At 38.9% G+C, this 16,474-nt stretch overlaps 2 protein-coding genes across 5 annotated transcripts in view; one reads left to right on the top strand and one right to left on the bottom strand.

Annotated features, from left to right (window-relative positions):
- The window catches only part of adcy6a (adenylate cyclase 6a), a 54,902-nt gene extending 49,369 nt beyond the window's left edge, over positions 1-5,533 (top strand). For both annotated transcript variants that reach the window (XM_082517643.1, XM_082517644.1), the window contains exons 19-24: positions 6-35; positions 225-357; positions 553-816; positions 904-1,108; positions 1,205-1,329; positions 2,592-5,533. In XM_082517643.1, the coding sequence (XP_082373769.1) occupies positions 6-35; positions 225-357; positions 553-816; positions 904-1,108; positions 1,205-1,329; positions 2,592-2,720 (886 nt within the window). In that variant the 3' untranslated portion in view covers positions 2,721-5,533. The remainder of the gene's footprint in view (positions 1-5; positions 36-224; positions 358-552; positions 817-903; positions 1,109-1,204; positions 1,330-2,591) is intronic.
- Positions 5,534-7,895: 2,362 nt separating this feature from the next.
- spmip11 (sperm microtubule inner protein 11) lies at positions 7,896-16,425 on the bottom strand. 3 transcript variants are annotated; one of them, XM_082517468.1, is made up of 5 exons: positions 16,218-16,425; positions 10,505-10,620; positions 9,762-9,938; positions 9,555-9,678; positions 7,896-9,471 (listed from the first exon to the last, which is right to left on the bottom strand). In XM_082517468.1, the coding sequence occupies exons 2-5, from the start codon at positions 10,593-10,595 to the stop codon at positions 9,423-9,425; spliced, it is 441 nt and encodes a 146-aa protein (XP_082373594.1). In that variant the 5' UTR covers positions 10,596-10,620; positions 16,218-16,425; the 3' UTR covers positions 7,896-9,422. The 3 variants fall into 3 exon arrangements, with proteins under 3 accessions (XP_082373594.1, XP_082373595.1, XP_082373593.1); XM_082517469.1 differs by having other exon boundaries at positions 16,303-16,425; XM_082517467.1 differs by lacking the exon at positions 16,218-16,425 and having other exon boundaries at positions 10,505-10,849.
- Between the last annotated feature and the right edge of the window lie 49 nt (positions 16,426-16,474).

Here is a 16,474-nt window from a genome sequence, read left to right as displayed (position 1 = left end):
TTAAGGCCCAGTTTCAATGAAACTACAAACCAGTGGTAAGCCTACATTCAATGTTACTTTTAATTTTTGCATCTTGTTCAGTTACTATAATGTATTTTGCCCAATTTTAAACATCACCTTTCTTTAAATGTTATTTTCTTGTTGATCTTTTGCTTGTTTCTTTCTCTGTTTAATGTTTTTTTGTAGTCTTTCTTTAATCTCACTGCTTGTCATTCTCTCCGCAGCTCGTTTGTTGTGACCAAAGTGTCCCTGAGGGTCATGACTCCAGTGATCCTCACAGTTTTTGTCCTGGCACTGTACCTGCACGCCCAACAGGTTGAATCTACTGCACGCCTCGACTTCCTGTGGAAATTACAGGTATGGACATCAGGGTCCGCTAGAGGGCGCCACCTGACAATGTTAACCTAAAAGATCTTCCATTAATACCTCAAACATGTCCATGAGTAAAAAGTTGATAGAGCTGTTGTATGGTTAATTGAAATTAATTATTATATTATTATATCACTGTGTCTATAAGAGCTGATTTAGTTAATAAATAACCTCTATTTCCAGGCCACAGAGGAGAAGGAGGAGATGGAGGAGCTGCAAGCCTACAATCGTCGCCTCCTCCATAATATCCTACCGAAGGACGTAGCTGCTCACTTCCTGGCACGTGAGCGGCGTAACGACGAGCTGTATTACCAGTCCTGTGAGTGTGTAGCCGTCATGTTCGCCTCCATCAGCAACTTCTCCGAGTTCTACGTGGAGCTGGAGGCCAATAATGAGGGAGTAGAATGCCTCCGGCTGCTTAACGAGATCATCGCAGACTTTGACGAGGTAAACTCAGCCTGTCTCGGAAGGCCGCGTGTGATCGTCATTTGTTTCTCAGGTGCAGTCACCATCTGTGATCTCCTTACTTCTCAGATCATCAGTGAGGAGAAGTACAGGCAGCTAGAGAAGATCAAGACCATCGGTTCCACCTACATGGCAGCGTCAGGTCTGAACGACTCCACCTATGACAAAGAAGGCCGTTCCCATATTACTGCACTAGCTGACTATGCCATGAGACTGAGAGAGCAGATGAAATATATCAACGAGCATTCCTTCAACAACTTCCAGATGAAGATAGGTAAGAGGAAGTTAGAGGAGGAAACACGGTGGTTATACATTGCTGGTTTTGTTGGTGCAGTTTAACTTTTTTTTGTTTTTTGTCTTGAATTGACAGGTCTGAACATTGGGCCGGTGGTTGCGGGGGTTATTGGAGCACGGAAACCTCAATATGATATCTGGGGAAACACAGTCAATGTGGCCAGTCGTATGGATAGCACAGGTGTACCTGACTGCATACAGGTAGGTTTCTTGTAACTAATAAAATCAGCCCGGATAGGTTATTAGGGAGCAATCAAATATCACTGGGTGGATTTGATGGTAATATTTTATATCTGCACATTTATAGATTGCTGTAGAAATGTGAAATAAAAACACTTTAGAGATAAGATGTCCAGGTGTGCTTTAATACTGAAATGAAATAATATAGAAACAACGATGAAAACAGAACAAAAACAAAATTTAAAGCAATAAAAAACGCAGGACTGCACATAAGTAACAAATACAGGACACATGCAGGACTATTTATACACAGAGGACAAACAGGAAGTAAAAGAAACCAAAACTTCAAAGTAAAATAAGAAATAACCAAAGAAGACCAATAGAGATATGAATACAAGCACTTAGCAGAATGTAAGAGACCTACATGAACACAAAGGGAACAAAGCGTAAACGCAGAAATGAGACTGAGGGAGGCACAACGCAGGGAACAAGACTACTATGCAGACAATAGACGAGGCTCAAACAAGAACACAAGAGACATCACAGAACTGAAAGAGTAAAGTAACAGCAAGAGACTCGATATCATGATATTAAAGATCGCAGTATACTAGAACAATAAAGAAGTAAAAACTCACAAAACTAACATTAGTCAAATAAAAATTGGAACTCAAAGCAGCTTACTATTTGCATTTTTTTCTGAGAGAAATTTATTGAGCAGATATTGAGCTTTTTAGTTGCTGAGTGCTTCTCTAAACTCAGCAGCCTTTTGCTTACTGTGTCTCTCTTCAGTTTAGTGCTGAAGTGTTTGTGGACAGTGGATTTCCCCCCCCTAAAAACTGGCAAAAGCTACTGCTAGCATTGTAAAGTTGTAAACGGTGAGATAAAATTTGTTTTAAAACTTTTATCTATTAGCGGAAGCTGAGACACTGTCTTAAATGTGAAAAACAAAACAAAACCAGAATATAATTTTTTTTTTAAAAACCCAAAAAAACCAACAAAGCAGGCCTCAAATATCTCAGTTTCAACATTTCACATATGATTTTTTTAAAAAATATTTTTGGTAAGATTTAGTGGTATGAGTGTTATTATTTACATTTTAACGAGCATCAATACGATTTAAATTAAAAGTTGCTTAATTCAGTTTTAAATGTAAAGATTTCTTGACTTCATTTTGTCAGCTTCATAATAAAAGTTTATCAGTGCAAAAACAGACGAAGAGTTTGAAGTGACTGCTTTTAAAATATTGCGCTCTTTTGTAAATCGTTGTGTACATCTTTTCACAGGTGACCACAGACCTCTACCAGGTGCTTGTAAGCAAAGGCTACGTGCTTGAGTGTCGTGGGGTCGTAAAGGTAAAAGGTAAAGGCGAAATGACAACCTACTTCCTGAATGATGGACCGCCCAACAGTTAGCAGCCAAGACAGCGGCAGCAGCAGCAGATGCTGGGATGACCCCCCCACTGCAAGGACACGGCACCACTGAGCGAGGACTCGCGGTGTGAGCGAGCGGCTAAGAACTAGAGACGCCACCACTTGAATCCCGAGCAAAGAGGGGAAAAAAGAGAAACTTTGAAGACTTCAAACGGAAAGTGTTCTAGATGAGAGGAAAATGTTCTCGTTTGACGGCCGTTTTGGATCCCGTACATGTCGAAGGACACGTGTTTTTCTCATGTCTAGCCTCTCTCTCAGGCTTCTTGAAAGATGCAAAGTCTGTTTATTTAAAACGCCTTTTAGCCTGTGTCAAAAGAAGATTAACGCTGTACATACGGCTACTTTTTTATTTTACTTTGGGTCTTTTTGTTCGTTTGTTTTCTTATTCTGTATTTTTTTTTTTAATTTCACATGAATTACAAACAGGTACTCATGTTTTATTTCTGCATTAATTATTTATTTCGATCTCGATGTTTTGTGCAAAAAGGGTCCTTTATGAAAAAGTGTGGAAACATACGGGCACAAATATCCAGTCTATTACACGTTTTTTAAGTGTGTATGTACATGCATATTTGTGTGTGTATGAATATATGTATAAACTGAGGAGGAATATATTGACCAAAGACTAAAGTATTTACTAAAAGCAAGGCAAGACGTGTGGATATGTTCTTGCTAGAGTTAGCAATGATCTCCGCCTCTGTTATTTAAGCAGAGGGCCTGAACCCTCCGTCTTTCTGCCCAAATGCTGGCCACAAAGTCTGCTCCCTCCCTTTTTTAGACTATGTACAAAACATTTATTTCGTCTGTCATTCAGGCAGCAAAGAGCATATCACGAACCCTAAATTCAAACGCTGACCTCGATTGTTAAATTAGGTTAACTTAAAACTGACTAAAGACGACTAAGGATGTTATCAGAAGGTTATACCTGAGCAGTAAAAGTAGAGCCAGCCAGGATTTGGCCCCTCTTCATCCTCACTTCACATCCGATTGGTTCCTTAGAGCTTGAGCCGTTTTTTCGGCCGTGACAGTACACCGACATCGACTGCTCCTTCCCTTTCAGAGAGGTATTGTTTTGGTACAGATGGAAATGAAGGAACTTAGATCCGAGACCCGTTCCAGAGCCTTCGGGGGGGGGGAGGGGGAGAAACTTTGGATTTCAATGCATCGGTATCGCACAGCCTGATTCTTCTATGAAGAAGAAATAGATGAAGGAAATTAATATATATTGATTTTAACTGAATACTGTGCTTTGTAATCCTGAAGGGGCATAACTATTTTCACTGTGAGGTTTTTATGATACAATGAAACTGCTTTCTTGCCAAACATAACTGCTTTGAAGCATGTCTGATTGTGGTATCTGGTTTTCATTTTTGTTCGTTTTCAGCGTAGGGTATTTTGTATCACTTCTGTATCCATCATTTGTATATTCTTAATGTTGTTATTATTATGATGATTCTGATTAATTATTATGCTTAATATGATGACTCCATTCCGATGAAGAGGATCAAAGACCAGCACGCTTTCTTGTAAAATGCCAGTCGTAAAGCTCCAGCTCACTGGTACCAACTGATCAACTGCAGCCAATGAGTTCTGCTGTTCAGTCCTGATGTACAGTACAGTATTTTTAAGCTGACGATAGGTGTGATCATGTATAGTAAGTAATAACCATTAGCTGCCTTTGCAGCAGAGCCCAAGTGGTGTATGCTCACATAAGCATAGCAGTAAACACACACACATTTACAAATGAATCACTGTGCTTTTTTTGTTTTTTGCTTTTTTTTTTTTTTTTTTTTTTTTTTAAATTCATGCCACTACTGCAGTATTGTAAATCTCAGCCAGGCTTTTCGGTGACCTCCACACACGTTAAAGTTCTCAGTGGTAACAAACAGCATCCCTCGTGTTACGCTGTTTAAAGAGGACAAGGTCGAGTTGGTAGGCCTTCACATATTTTCTCTCCTATTACACCCGCCTCAGTGGAAAATGAAAGCACTGATTGCTGAGTCTGATTGCCTTAAGTTGACATAAAACAAATCACAGATTAACACTAAATGGGAAGTGTGCTTGCTTTCCCTGCCTGGACCGCTAATGTTCGGGCAGAGAGAGAGAAAGAGGGACAAGGGCTCGTCGACATTATTATTATTATTTTTTACGTTAACTTTCTCATCGTTGTAAAGGTCTTGGTTCCCCCGGGCGCAGCTTTCTGTTAATTTGTAGGATCAGCCCTGACTCAGCTCTTCCCTCACACTTAGCAGTGGCAACCAACAGTTGATCACGTTTGTACCAAAGCCAGCTCACGCAGCCCTGTGCTTTTGGTCCCTCCTGTGCAATGATACTCGGGCTTGCGTCTAGAGGACAGTAATGCAACGGAGATCACCAACTATCACATGAACTGTGACCAATGAAGAGTGATTCGTATAAAGCAAAGAGTTTATAAAATGCACTTGAGTTTATTATAAAGATGTTCATTGTATGTATTCTATTTCTATTGGCTGTCCATAGACTTGTGTTGATTGTTAACTCTTGGGATGCTTTTGGGAGGGGAAGGGAAGAGGAGAGGGAAGGAAGGTTTGTCCCCATACTACTGAAACAGTGTTTTTGCTCAGGCCTGATGAATCCTTCCGTATTTGTTTTTGTTTTATTTGTATTTTTCCCTGAGTTGGAAGAGTTGAAAAGGGGATTTTTTTTTGTTGTTTTGTTTTTTGCAAAGTTTTGAAGGACGAGAAGAGTTGAGGACTATGACAAAGAGAAAAATAACATTTCCCCTTGAAGAAAAAAATAAAAAAAAATCAATGGCTGTTTTGTGTGACTGTATTTTTGCTCCTGATGCTGAATGTGACTCAGTCATTATCTTTGCTTTATAGAAACCTCCAGTAGTCTTAGCTTCCCTAAACCTTATTCTGCCAGAGGTTTTTTCCTGTTAAAAAGGAGTTATTCCTTCCCACTGTCACCAAGTGCTTGCTCATAGGGTGCTGTCTAATTATTGGGGTTTTTTTTTCCTCTATTATTGTAGGGTCTTTACAATATAAAGCACCTTAAGGTGACTGTTGTGATATATAATTAAAACTAAATTGACCTGAGTTCCTTTTTTGTAAGAAAAAAGGGTTTTAGATCACATTTTTTATGTAGGGGGACCTTAAATCCATCATTTTTATGTGTAGGAAACAAGCCTTCAAACCAAGGTATTCTCAAAGGTAAAGGGCAACAGCAGCAGGAAACATGAGAAAAGACTCCTGATGATCAGTGCACCAACATTATCGGCATATATAAGCTGCTGAGGGCAGCACAGTGGCGTAACGGTTAGTGCTTTTACCTCCCAGCAAGTATTTCCTGTGTTTAAATCCACCATCTGTTCAGGGCCTTACTGTGTGGTGTTTACATGTATTTCAGCTTCCTCCTACAGTCTGAAGACATGCAGTTAGTGGGGTTAATTGGTTCACGTAGATTGACCATAGGTATGAATGTGAATGGTTGTCTGTCTCACTGTGTTAGCCCTTTGAGAGACTGGCCAAGGTGTACCCTGCCACTTACCCTATGGGAGCCGGGATAAGCTCCAGCCCCTCTGACCTTTGAGGGTCAGATTCATTGACCTCAAATTGGATAAGGGGAAATAACTGGGTGGATATTACCGATTTCTAACTGTTGGTATCTGTTATGGCCACAGGCTTTTGTGCAAGGTTTGCCGTGTGTGTGTGTGTGTGTGTGTGTGTGTGTGTGTGTGTGTGTGTGTGTGTGTGTGTGTGTGTGTGTGTGTGTGTGTTTTGCAGGAGTTTCCTGGAAAACCTGGCCCTCCACACCCGGCCAGGGACATTTGAACCCTGCCTTTTGAGACCTCGCCCTGTCTTCACTCCGACTACTCCTTTGCTGACAGTGTTTGCACCGCCTCCATGCAATGGCAACCCTGTTTGTTTTGTTTTGTTTTGTTTTGTTTTATTTGACCTATTATCTTAATTCAGTTTCTAAACATACAACTGCCATCCATTCATGGCTTTGCACCACTGATACAGCCTTACATGAACCATGATTATTACTAAGTTTAATAAACCTTTGGTAATCCCTATTCAGTGGGTGGTGTGACTCCATTCTTTGTTGTGGCCTTTGAGGCAGTCATAATAGCACCAGCATGTATAACAGCCAACAAATGAGCATGAAGAGACAGGAGAAACCATTCACAGCACAAACACAGAAACTAGCTGACCTGAGTATAAACGGAAAGGGAAATCTTTTTATGTTTTGTGTTTCTCAAAGACATAAATTGTGACACGATTAGATTTCAGGGAACAAACCGTTATCATTCTGCTGAAGGATCCCAGTGTCAGCCCATACTGTACTGATTTCACTGCTTCAGCACTGGAGGAGGTAAATATATTTCAGACACATAAGAAATAGGAAGCCTCAGTCATCACATACTAGTTGGCAGTTTTGATTTCCAGTGCCAAACAGGAAGTCTTCAAGGACTGGGTTTCAGGATCAGTTACTGCAACTTGTGAACTTGCGGTCATGCATACTTTATGAGATGAATATATAAGAGATTAAATTCGCTCAAACATGTGTTTATATTCCCAGATTCCAGCACAGAAGTGACAGAATCCCTCACCTGGTGTAACAGAGCTGAAACCTTTGTAGACTTACTTTCTGAGTCTACAAACACTGCTTACACACTGCTTTTTTTATGACTTAAATTGAAATATGTACTTTCAAACTTAATTATATTTTTTTTAACTGTAAGTAACCAACCTTAATTACCATGAGCATCTCAACTCTGAAAGTAATTGTAAGAGTTATTATTTGATTATTTTAGGAATCACTGCACTTACACATGGCTCCTTAACAAAGGGGATGTTGCTGACATGGTTTTGCTGTGGTGAAACCCAAAATCCACATCTTAAATCTTTTCTCTTTGTCTTCTTATGGGGCTGTTTTAATGCCATGTAAATGAGAACCACTGGTGAAAAAAAATCTTAATTTGTTGCCAAGGTTGGTACTTTAAAGAAAAAAAAAAAACTGGCTAAAAAGGTGAAATTAGATGCCTTTTTTAAAGGCTTTGTATGACTTAATAAATGGAAATATTAAATAATGCAATACAGCAATGAACACAACTAACACATGAATTATGGTAAAACTTCAATTCACGTTAATCATTTTAAAAGAGCTCATTATCTTTAATTATGCAACTTTTTTCATACTAGGCAATGACATCACAAGAATATCAGGCGTGAGTTTAATGTAAGTTGTTTTGGAAGTCTTAAAACATATCAGCACGTCATGGCATGGAATGAAAAATGAACTGTTAGCTGGCATTATCTCTTTTCCTTTCAAAAAGGATGTTCCAGTGTATCCTCTGTGTAAGGAGGTAATACAAGAATCGCCAAAGCGACTCTAATGGTGACTATAATGGTGAGTTCCATTTGAAGCTGGAATTTCTGAGTTCCCGAGAGGAGTTTTTAATTGCAATGCCCATTTATATATCAAATACTTTTCAAGATAAATATATATTTTTAGATGGTCCGTCAGCCCACTTCCACCATGTTTTTCCCACACTTTGAAATCTGAGGCAATGTTTGAACATGATTACCTCAAAAACCAAAAGCCTGAAATTTTCGCTGGTCTTTCTTACCATAAAAATAAATCATGACCTATAATTTGGGACGGATACATAAAAAAAAAAAATCAGAAAATGCATTTGCCATGCAATGTGGAACAAATATGCAAGTAGTCTTGTAAAGTTCCATATTTGAGCACACAAAAAAGAAATTAACAATGCAAAAAATGACTAGTGGCAATCTGTAAATTGTAACTAAAACATGCAAAACATTTTCTAAAAATGATTTTTTTTGGTGATAAAAATTATGGAAATGCTCTTTTCATTCAACTTTCGTGCTGGATTTAGCAAATATGATACAAGTTATACCACAGAAACAACAATATCAGCAGATCTGAACAGAAAAAATATCCAAATAGTTTCCAAACTGTAATCAAATTAAAACTGAGACAATAACTTAAAATATATGTGTACTTTTTTCATTTTTCACACCCACTTTATATGCATGCACATTGGCCTGGAAGGGTCAGATAAGTCATACTGAGTTTAAAAAATAATAAGAGGCATTAAAATTCAACAAGTAAAAATAAACACAGAAAAAAATATTAAATGTATTGAAAAAAACTAGTAACTCATCTGAAATGACTAGTCTTCAAGGAAAGGTTGCTGTGTCCAGATGATTTAAACACAAAATTATGACAGAAATCAGAGATAGTTGCCCAGAAAATGTTCTAAAAATTCAATGATCTGAGATGTAAGGACCCTTATTGTTAGTGATGCATCAATGGCCCTGTACCTTACTATGGAGTAAAGCAAATCCTGTTTTTCCTTGCTTTAACAACTTTAAGACTGAATACCCTTTTGTTTTTCTCCAATGAGCAACCCTCCAACATTTTTACACCTCCAAAAACTGGCTGAGCAGTAACTTTCTAAAAAGGCTTAATACTGTACATGTCATTCAAAGAATTACTTAAATGTAAAAAAAAGAGAGCACACTCATTACAAAAATAGGCTTAACACTATTGCATGAGGCAAAAAAAAAAAAACCTCTAAAAGTGTGCATGTTGTCAGTTTAATTTCACGTTTTCACATCATGTTTGTTGCTGTTTTTATGTGTGAGGTAATTTGTGTTACTGCAAAAGTTTTCATAACAGGCTGAAGTTCGGGTCCGTCTTTAACATTTCTTTAACAAACCTATGAAAGTAATAAAAACAAGTTCACTCACATGTTATAAAAAATAAAACAAAAAAATTATTTGATTTGAAAATGTTACATACTTGGTCATTTCGCTGTTCTTTCGAGGAAACCGTCTGACTAGCATCCATGGCTCAGGGTTCTTGGACACCATCCAGCCATACCTCTGGCTCTCTGTCAGAGGCACCATGTAGAGCTGGTTTGGAGCTGGAGAACAGAGGAAACCAAGGCTCTCATTGTTTGATGCAGCTGTTTACTCATCAACATTCACATCTGTTATATTTACTCACATCTAGGTGTTTGAAGCCGCTTAATCATCGCTTCGCATCTCTCATGGCTCCCATTGTGTATGTCAGTGCTGTGGGGAAGAGGCTGGTCAGAAAGTTGGCAGTCCTCTACACATCTGAGGTGTCTCGGTTGTTCTTGAAGAGAAGGTGGCATCCCGGCTTTGATGTTGCTGTTGCCATCTGTAATGAGATATGTTACCACTGCTGTTACAACTAAATATGGTCTAATAAAGCTTGTCAATGGCCCTAAAGGACAATATTAAGTTGCCTGCTGCTACAATCAATCTAATAGAGCAAATTTGGGGATTTGACGGATATACATCAGGGATGTGCAGCAACTGTGTGATGGCATCATGTCAATATGGACCAAAATCTCTGAGGAATATTTCCAGCGCCTTGTTGGATCGATGCCACAAAGAATAAAGGCAGTTCTGAAGGCAAAGGGGAGAAGCAATTACTGAGTGTAATTTAATTCTATTTTACTGACCAAATAAAAAGTCAAAAGATTGTGAAAATAAATTAGGTATTAATAAATTAAAATCAAAGTTCATGGTGTAGACATAAATCAAATGTCTACACCATGAACTCCAAATACAGACTGCTATCTTTTATTCTTTTTGAAGAGTTTTGAAATTATGAGCCAATTTTCCACGTAGCTAAACCTTTAGGTAACTCTAGGCCAAAAGACAACCAAGCCCCGCTTTCAGACCTATTGTTCACATAAGCGAAAGCAAAGCTCTCCTTACCGTTAGGATTAGACGGTCCCCGGGGATTCAGTATCATTCTATCGCCTATCGGGTTCTGATAACCCAGGTATGTCAAACCAAAAAAGGTCATAACGTTGCAGTTTGTCTGCCCGAACCTGCCGTAGAGACACACCAGAGACAAAACCCCCTGTAAATAAACCAGAACTTTCCGTTTACACATAACCATGGCAACAAGCCCCGCCTACCCGGAACCAACTTAATGATAAATAACTTGCTAGATTTCAAAGATGTCTGGTGCGAGTTAGGGCTGTCGTATATCTGTTGGATTCACATCATTACAAAGAAAAAAATCTGTAATCATATTGGCATAAAAAAGGTTCAGTTAGAAAAGACAAAACAGATAGTGATTATAAAATTGTGTTTCGCTAACGTTATGAAGAATTTCTTTTTACTACTGATACTGCTATATCTCAAAAGCAGTAAATTTAATTTCTAAGGGTTTCTAAGGGTTCAAAATTCACTGTTCTACAATTTTCAAATAGCTCTATAACTAAAATCTGTGTGGACTGTCACACATTTAACATTTCACACAAATAATTTAAACCGCCTGGCATGCAAAACAATGTCAGGAAGTCAGAAGTAGTTAGTGATCTGTAAATATTTGGTCCAGATCACCTGAAGGCATTTAAGCACAGCCAGTTCCCAGATGAAATAAAACTAAAAATACGAGGTGTTTTGCTGTATATATCAACAAAATTTTAAAAGCCGTTGATTAATGGGTAAAACCCTATGTAGAAAAAGTAACAATTTATAACTCAATGTCTTTATAACTCACTTTTAGACTAACAACTTCACCTATGATATCTTAAAGGTTAGAAATGCTTATTTCTAATAATGCATACATGTTATACAAAAATAGAATATTTGCTGTATAATGTTATTTAAACTGTGTTTGTGATCTAATTTTATATACAATATTAAAAATAACTCTTGCAGTAAAAGATAAAAAGGATACAAGTAAAGTGTGAAAGCAGTAAAAATCCAAGTTAAAAGAATAGAAAATTAAAGACAATTAACAAGCTAAGACAAGAGACAGCGAAGAAAACATGTAAAAGCTGTGGAATAAATAAAACATCTCTTCCAAACGATAAACCGGTTTGAGCAGTTGTTGTTCTTTTTGATTGATTAAATTGTTTCCTACTACCAGCCAAATTACACGTTCAAAAACCAATAATGGATGGGTTCAACACTTAGACCCATATAGGGATATGGGTAATGTGTAAGTGCTGATTAGAATTTACAATATAAACATTGTGTTAACTGCAGTAATTGTTCTGTAGATCATTATTTTCACATATATTTATTTTATATTATTTGTAAACACTTCTTACTCCATCATAGATGAAAATAAATATCATATGAAATCTGGTACATGGAAATTGAGTTTAATAATGTACTTACTATAACAAAAAAAAAGCATGCTGGTGGGTTTTATTTAAAGACCATTCAGCACATTTGCCAGCAATAAATGATTTTCTTTATGACTTAGTAAGTAAGTAAAACTTTATATAATTGCTTTCTTAAAGATTTTTACTGTTTTCTCTCATTTTTTTCTGCTCTGTTTTATGTCAGCACTACCTTGTGCTAATCATGTGCTTCTTCAGCCATCAATTCACCCGATCAGTAAAGTTAGCGATAACCTGCTTTTTGAGTTTGCTGTTCATTTCATACTACATCATTTACAAAGCCCCTCCACAAATGGCCTGTATTTGTATAGCGCTTTTCTAGTCCCTAAGGACCCCAAAGCGCTTTACACAACCTGTCATCCACCCATTCACACACTGGTGATGGCAAGCTACATTGTAGCCACAGCCACCCTGGGGCGCACTGACAGAGGCGAGGCTGCCGGACACTGGCGCCACCGGGCCCTCTGACCGGGCCCTTCACCCAGTAGGCAACGGGTGAAGTGTCTTGCCCAAGGACACAACGACCGAGACTGTCCAAGCTGGGGCTCGAACCGGCAACCTTCCGATTACAAGGCGAACTCCCAACTCTTGAGCCACGATCGCCCCAACCACCATACCTCCCTTTGGCAGTGTGGGGAGACTCAGGGGACTCATCCTTGAGCATAATAGCGTGTTCCCAGATTCTTCAGGTCTCAGCTGTTCTCCTAGACTTTACCTTAAAGAGGAGCTCAAGCCTCAACTTCAGAGACCTCTCCAAGATTCCAGGGCACCGGGCGCAAATGATAAAGACCATAAAGGGAAAGTAAAATGGACTAAGAAAAACCAGTTTAACCAGTTTGCCGGTGATTGTATCTCCCTCCACTGTGATCTGGGCAAAGACACACGAGCTCTAAAGTGAATAACCACACTGGTTGCTTTTTTCATGACTGCAGACACACACTCACACAACAGTGAGTGTCTGCAGTCATGAACATTACAAAACATGGTTTAGTCTCTGTAATAGTTTGGGGTCCACTCACGCTAGTGGTGTTGGGGATCTTGTCAAAATTGATGGAATTATGAACGCAGAAATGCGCCGTCAGATTTTGATCCACCATGTAATACCACATTAAAGCATCTGATTGGAAATTGCTTAATTTTTCAGCATGACAACAATCCCATACACATTATCAGTACAGTAGAGGTATACCTGGATAGAAAAACAGAGTGGAATCCTATCAGTGGTCTCTGGGTCATGACTGCTTCAATATTATTCAATATTAGTGAAGCAGTCATCTGTTATCTTGACAGAAAATGGAACAAAAGGCAACCAACATTTAAAGAAGAGCTTTGAACGTCCTTTAAGAAGCCCAGAGAACTATTTCTAAAGACTACTTAAAGAAATGACAAGAAAGCTTGCCTAAGTGAGTTCAGGCTGTGTTGAAGAATAAAGGTGGTCATACCAAATATTGGCTTTCAAGTTAGAATTATACAAACTCTCTTTTTCCCTTACATACTGTATTTCTATGTGTGTGACTCGAGATTTTGCACAGTACTGTACCCCTTGTTAAAAATCTAGTACGGGTTAACTTTCAGTTTGGCTCTGACAGCTGTTTGAAACGGATGTTTTGGCGTTGTCCTGGCCTCCCGACCACCAGTGTGATCATAGTGTTTCATAATGAGGCCTGGTCCGCTCTCCTCAGGATGGTCCACAGTGTCTTACACACAGCTCCTGCTGCCCTGCTCACAGAGATCTTACTGGAGGATGATGCCAGCACAGATGGTGAGTGCATTCACAGTACTGCATGATGAAGCTGTTGTAATTCTATTCACACTGCACATCAGTGGTTCTTCAAACCTTATTTTACTGTCATTGCTTGCATTTAAAACACACACTTTACCTATGAAGAAAGTACTTAGAAGATTATTAGGAATATTAGCAGTAAAGTGTGTTTGCTGGACATGTATATTGGCAGGTATATTGCTTCTGAGAGGACAAAAAGACTGTGACATTAATTGATCTTTTCCATATGCAACCATTTTCTAAAGCACATATCCAATTCCCAGGTGCCATCAGATCCATTATTCAGAAAGAGAGATGCTACACTTGGGCTGGGTTACCAGGTCATCACAGAGAAACAAGCAATAATTCAGATCTCCGGCCAATTTAGAATAACAAGTTAAACTAAGATGCATCTCTTTGGTGGAAGTAAAGATAGAGTCAACCCTTGGAAAGAAAAGCGTTTGGGCTTCTTTAAGTTGCTTGAAGACGTTTCACCTCTCATCCAAGAAGCTTCTTCACTTCTGAGGTCAAATGGTGAAGAGTCCCAGATTTAAGCCCCATGGGAGTGTCGACCCAAGAAGGACAAATGATCCAAATCATTTACCTTTACAATACCTAATCACATGAGCGAAGGTGTGAAAACAGGTGTAGGTCACAATCAGCAATCACAATAAGGTTTCAGGTGAACTCATTGTGAGACCTTGCCCCACCCTATTAGGTGATTTCCTGAGGTTAAAAGGCCCAGGATGTTAGTGGGAGTTAAGGCGTCTTTGAAGGGATCTCAAAACTGGATTATAGATGGCAGACAGTTTGTGTCAGACCCAGCCACAAAAAACTAGTTCATCCCAAAGACAAAACTCCTTGTCTTCAAGCACAGACACTTTTCTTTCCAAGCTCCTTAGACTACGATGACTTGACCTGGATGACTGAGAACCTTTACAGACATTATTCAACCCATAAACAGAGAGGCCGCAGCCAGTTGAACCCACACCCGTTTGCTGCAAATACCAACCACCGTACCACTCTCTGCACCACAAATCTCTGCTCCGAAAATGTAATACTGCTATCTACTGACACACTAAAGTAACTATTTTGCCACAGTCTAGATTTATACCTGCCTGTACACACACACACACACACACACACACACACACACACACACACACACACACACACACACACACACACACACATATAAAATATTGGGACTAATGATGAGCAGATGGAGTTCTGAGGAGGTGAGAATTTGGAAATATCCTTAAAGGTATGAGACAGACTACAGACCTGTCCACCTGCCCTGCTTTTTGTTGTGTTTTTGTAAGAGCATGCAATACAGCTATTTTTGAGTTACCTCATCTTCTGAGTCCTGCACTTTGGGCTTATTCTGCCACACAGTAACTCTTTACATTTCCATGTTTTCTCAAACTGAGCCCGTAGTTGGAACAGGAAGTAGCAAGTTTATGTTTCCTCATTCTTATCACTTTGTATCTAAATAATGCATTGTTCTTATTTCCAGAATTTGAAGAACCCCTCATCAGGCAAGTGTTTGACAGTATCTGCAGGAACTCTGATATTAACTTTGTGCAAATCAGCCCAAGCCAGTCAAAGCTGGATCTTCATCAGGGACTTGTCATGGATTTATGTGTGTGGACTCTTCTTTGAGGATGTGTATCAGCTGTGGTGTGATCCGTGTTTAAGTGTTGGTCTCCTACTACAGTAACTCAAATTTTTTTTCTTATCACAAAGAAGGATTTTTGTCACTGTTTGGTAAATGCCCTCTTGGCTTAATTATTTGTACTGCTGAGCCTCATGTTAGTTCCACCTAAACTTTGAAAAGACTTTTAGTATAATGCAAGTGTTGTGCACTTCTTCAAAACAGTTACACAATGTTACACAAGTCTATAAGGCCGGAATGAAAAAGGGGAATCATTATAGTTGCTCTTTCTTTCACTAGTTATGTATGCGCATGTGACTGCTGAAATAAAGGTCTGTGAATATTCTGTATTTTGATTATAATGTAAGTCCCCTCCAACCAAAGACTTAACAGTTGGCTCTCTTGCACCAGCCCCCTACTCTCATTAAAAATCATAATGTCGATCACCACTGCAAAAAAGAAGGGACTCAAAGCAGATTCCTGATATATTCCCACCCCACCTTAAACTCATCTGTCAGTCCTACCACACACCTCGCAACTGTTTTGCTTTCCCCATACATGTCTTGCACCACCTTTAAATACTTCTCTTCCACTCTTGACTTCCTCATGCACTATCACAGTTCCCCTCTTGGCACCCTACCATATGCTTTTTCTATATCAACAAAGACACTGTGCAGCTTTTTTTTATACTTCTTCATCAACACTCTCAAAGAAAACATTGCATTGTTGGTGCTGTTTCTTGGCATGAAGCCATATTGCTGCTCACTGACCATCACCTCTGTCCTTATAGCTTCAACAGCTCTTTCCTATCTGTTCATGGTATGACTCATCAACTTTATCCTTCATAGTTACTATAGCTTCACACATCACCTTTGTTCTTGAAAATCAAAACCGGTACATCATCATCTCATTCTCCAGGTTAAATACTCTGCTTAAGAAGTCCATTGCTCTCTACCTCCAGTGTCTACACAGTCTCTAGAATGTCTTCTGGTACAGACCGCCTTTCCACTCTCCCTTTTTGCATTTCCTGATTCACTAGCTTTCCTCCATTTGTCCTCTTCTCACTCTCATCTTCTTTCATGAACTTTGTTTGAGAAAAAAAATTATTTATATAACCATATAATTCC

The sequence above is a fragment of the Aulonocara stuartgranti genome, assembly GCF_965226115.1.
Source record: "Aulonocara stuartgranti genome assembly, chromosome: 20".
Lineage (NCBI taxonomy): Eukaryota > Metazoa > Chordata > Actinopteri > Cichliformes > Cichlidae > Aulonocara > Aulonocara stuartgranti.
This window is presented reverse-complemented; position numbering and strand designations above follow the sequence as displayed.

Bases quoted from the DNA above. Each gene is read 5' to 3' on its own strand.
- spmip11 (XM_082517467.1), bottom strand. From the start codon at position 10,691: ATGGTTATGTGTAAACGGAAAGTTCTGGTTTATTTACAGGGGGTTTTG. The intron at 9,939-10,504 runs GTAAGGAGAGCT...ATCTCATTACAG, and splicing joins GGGACCGTCTAATCCTAACG to ATGGCAACAGCAACATCAAA. The intron at 9,679-9,761 runs GTGAGTAAATAT...TCTGTTCTCCAG, and splicing joins GCGGCTTCAAACACCTAGAT to CTCCAAACCAGCTCTACATG.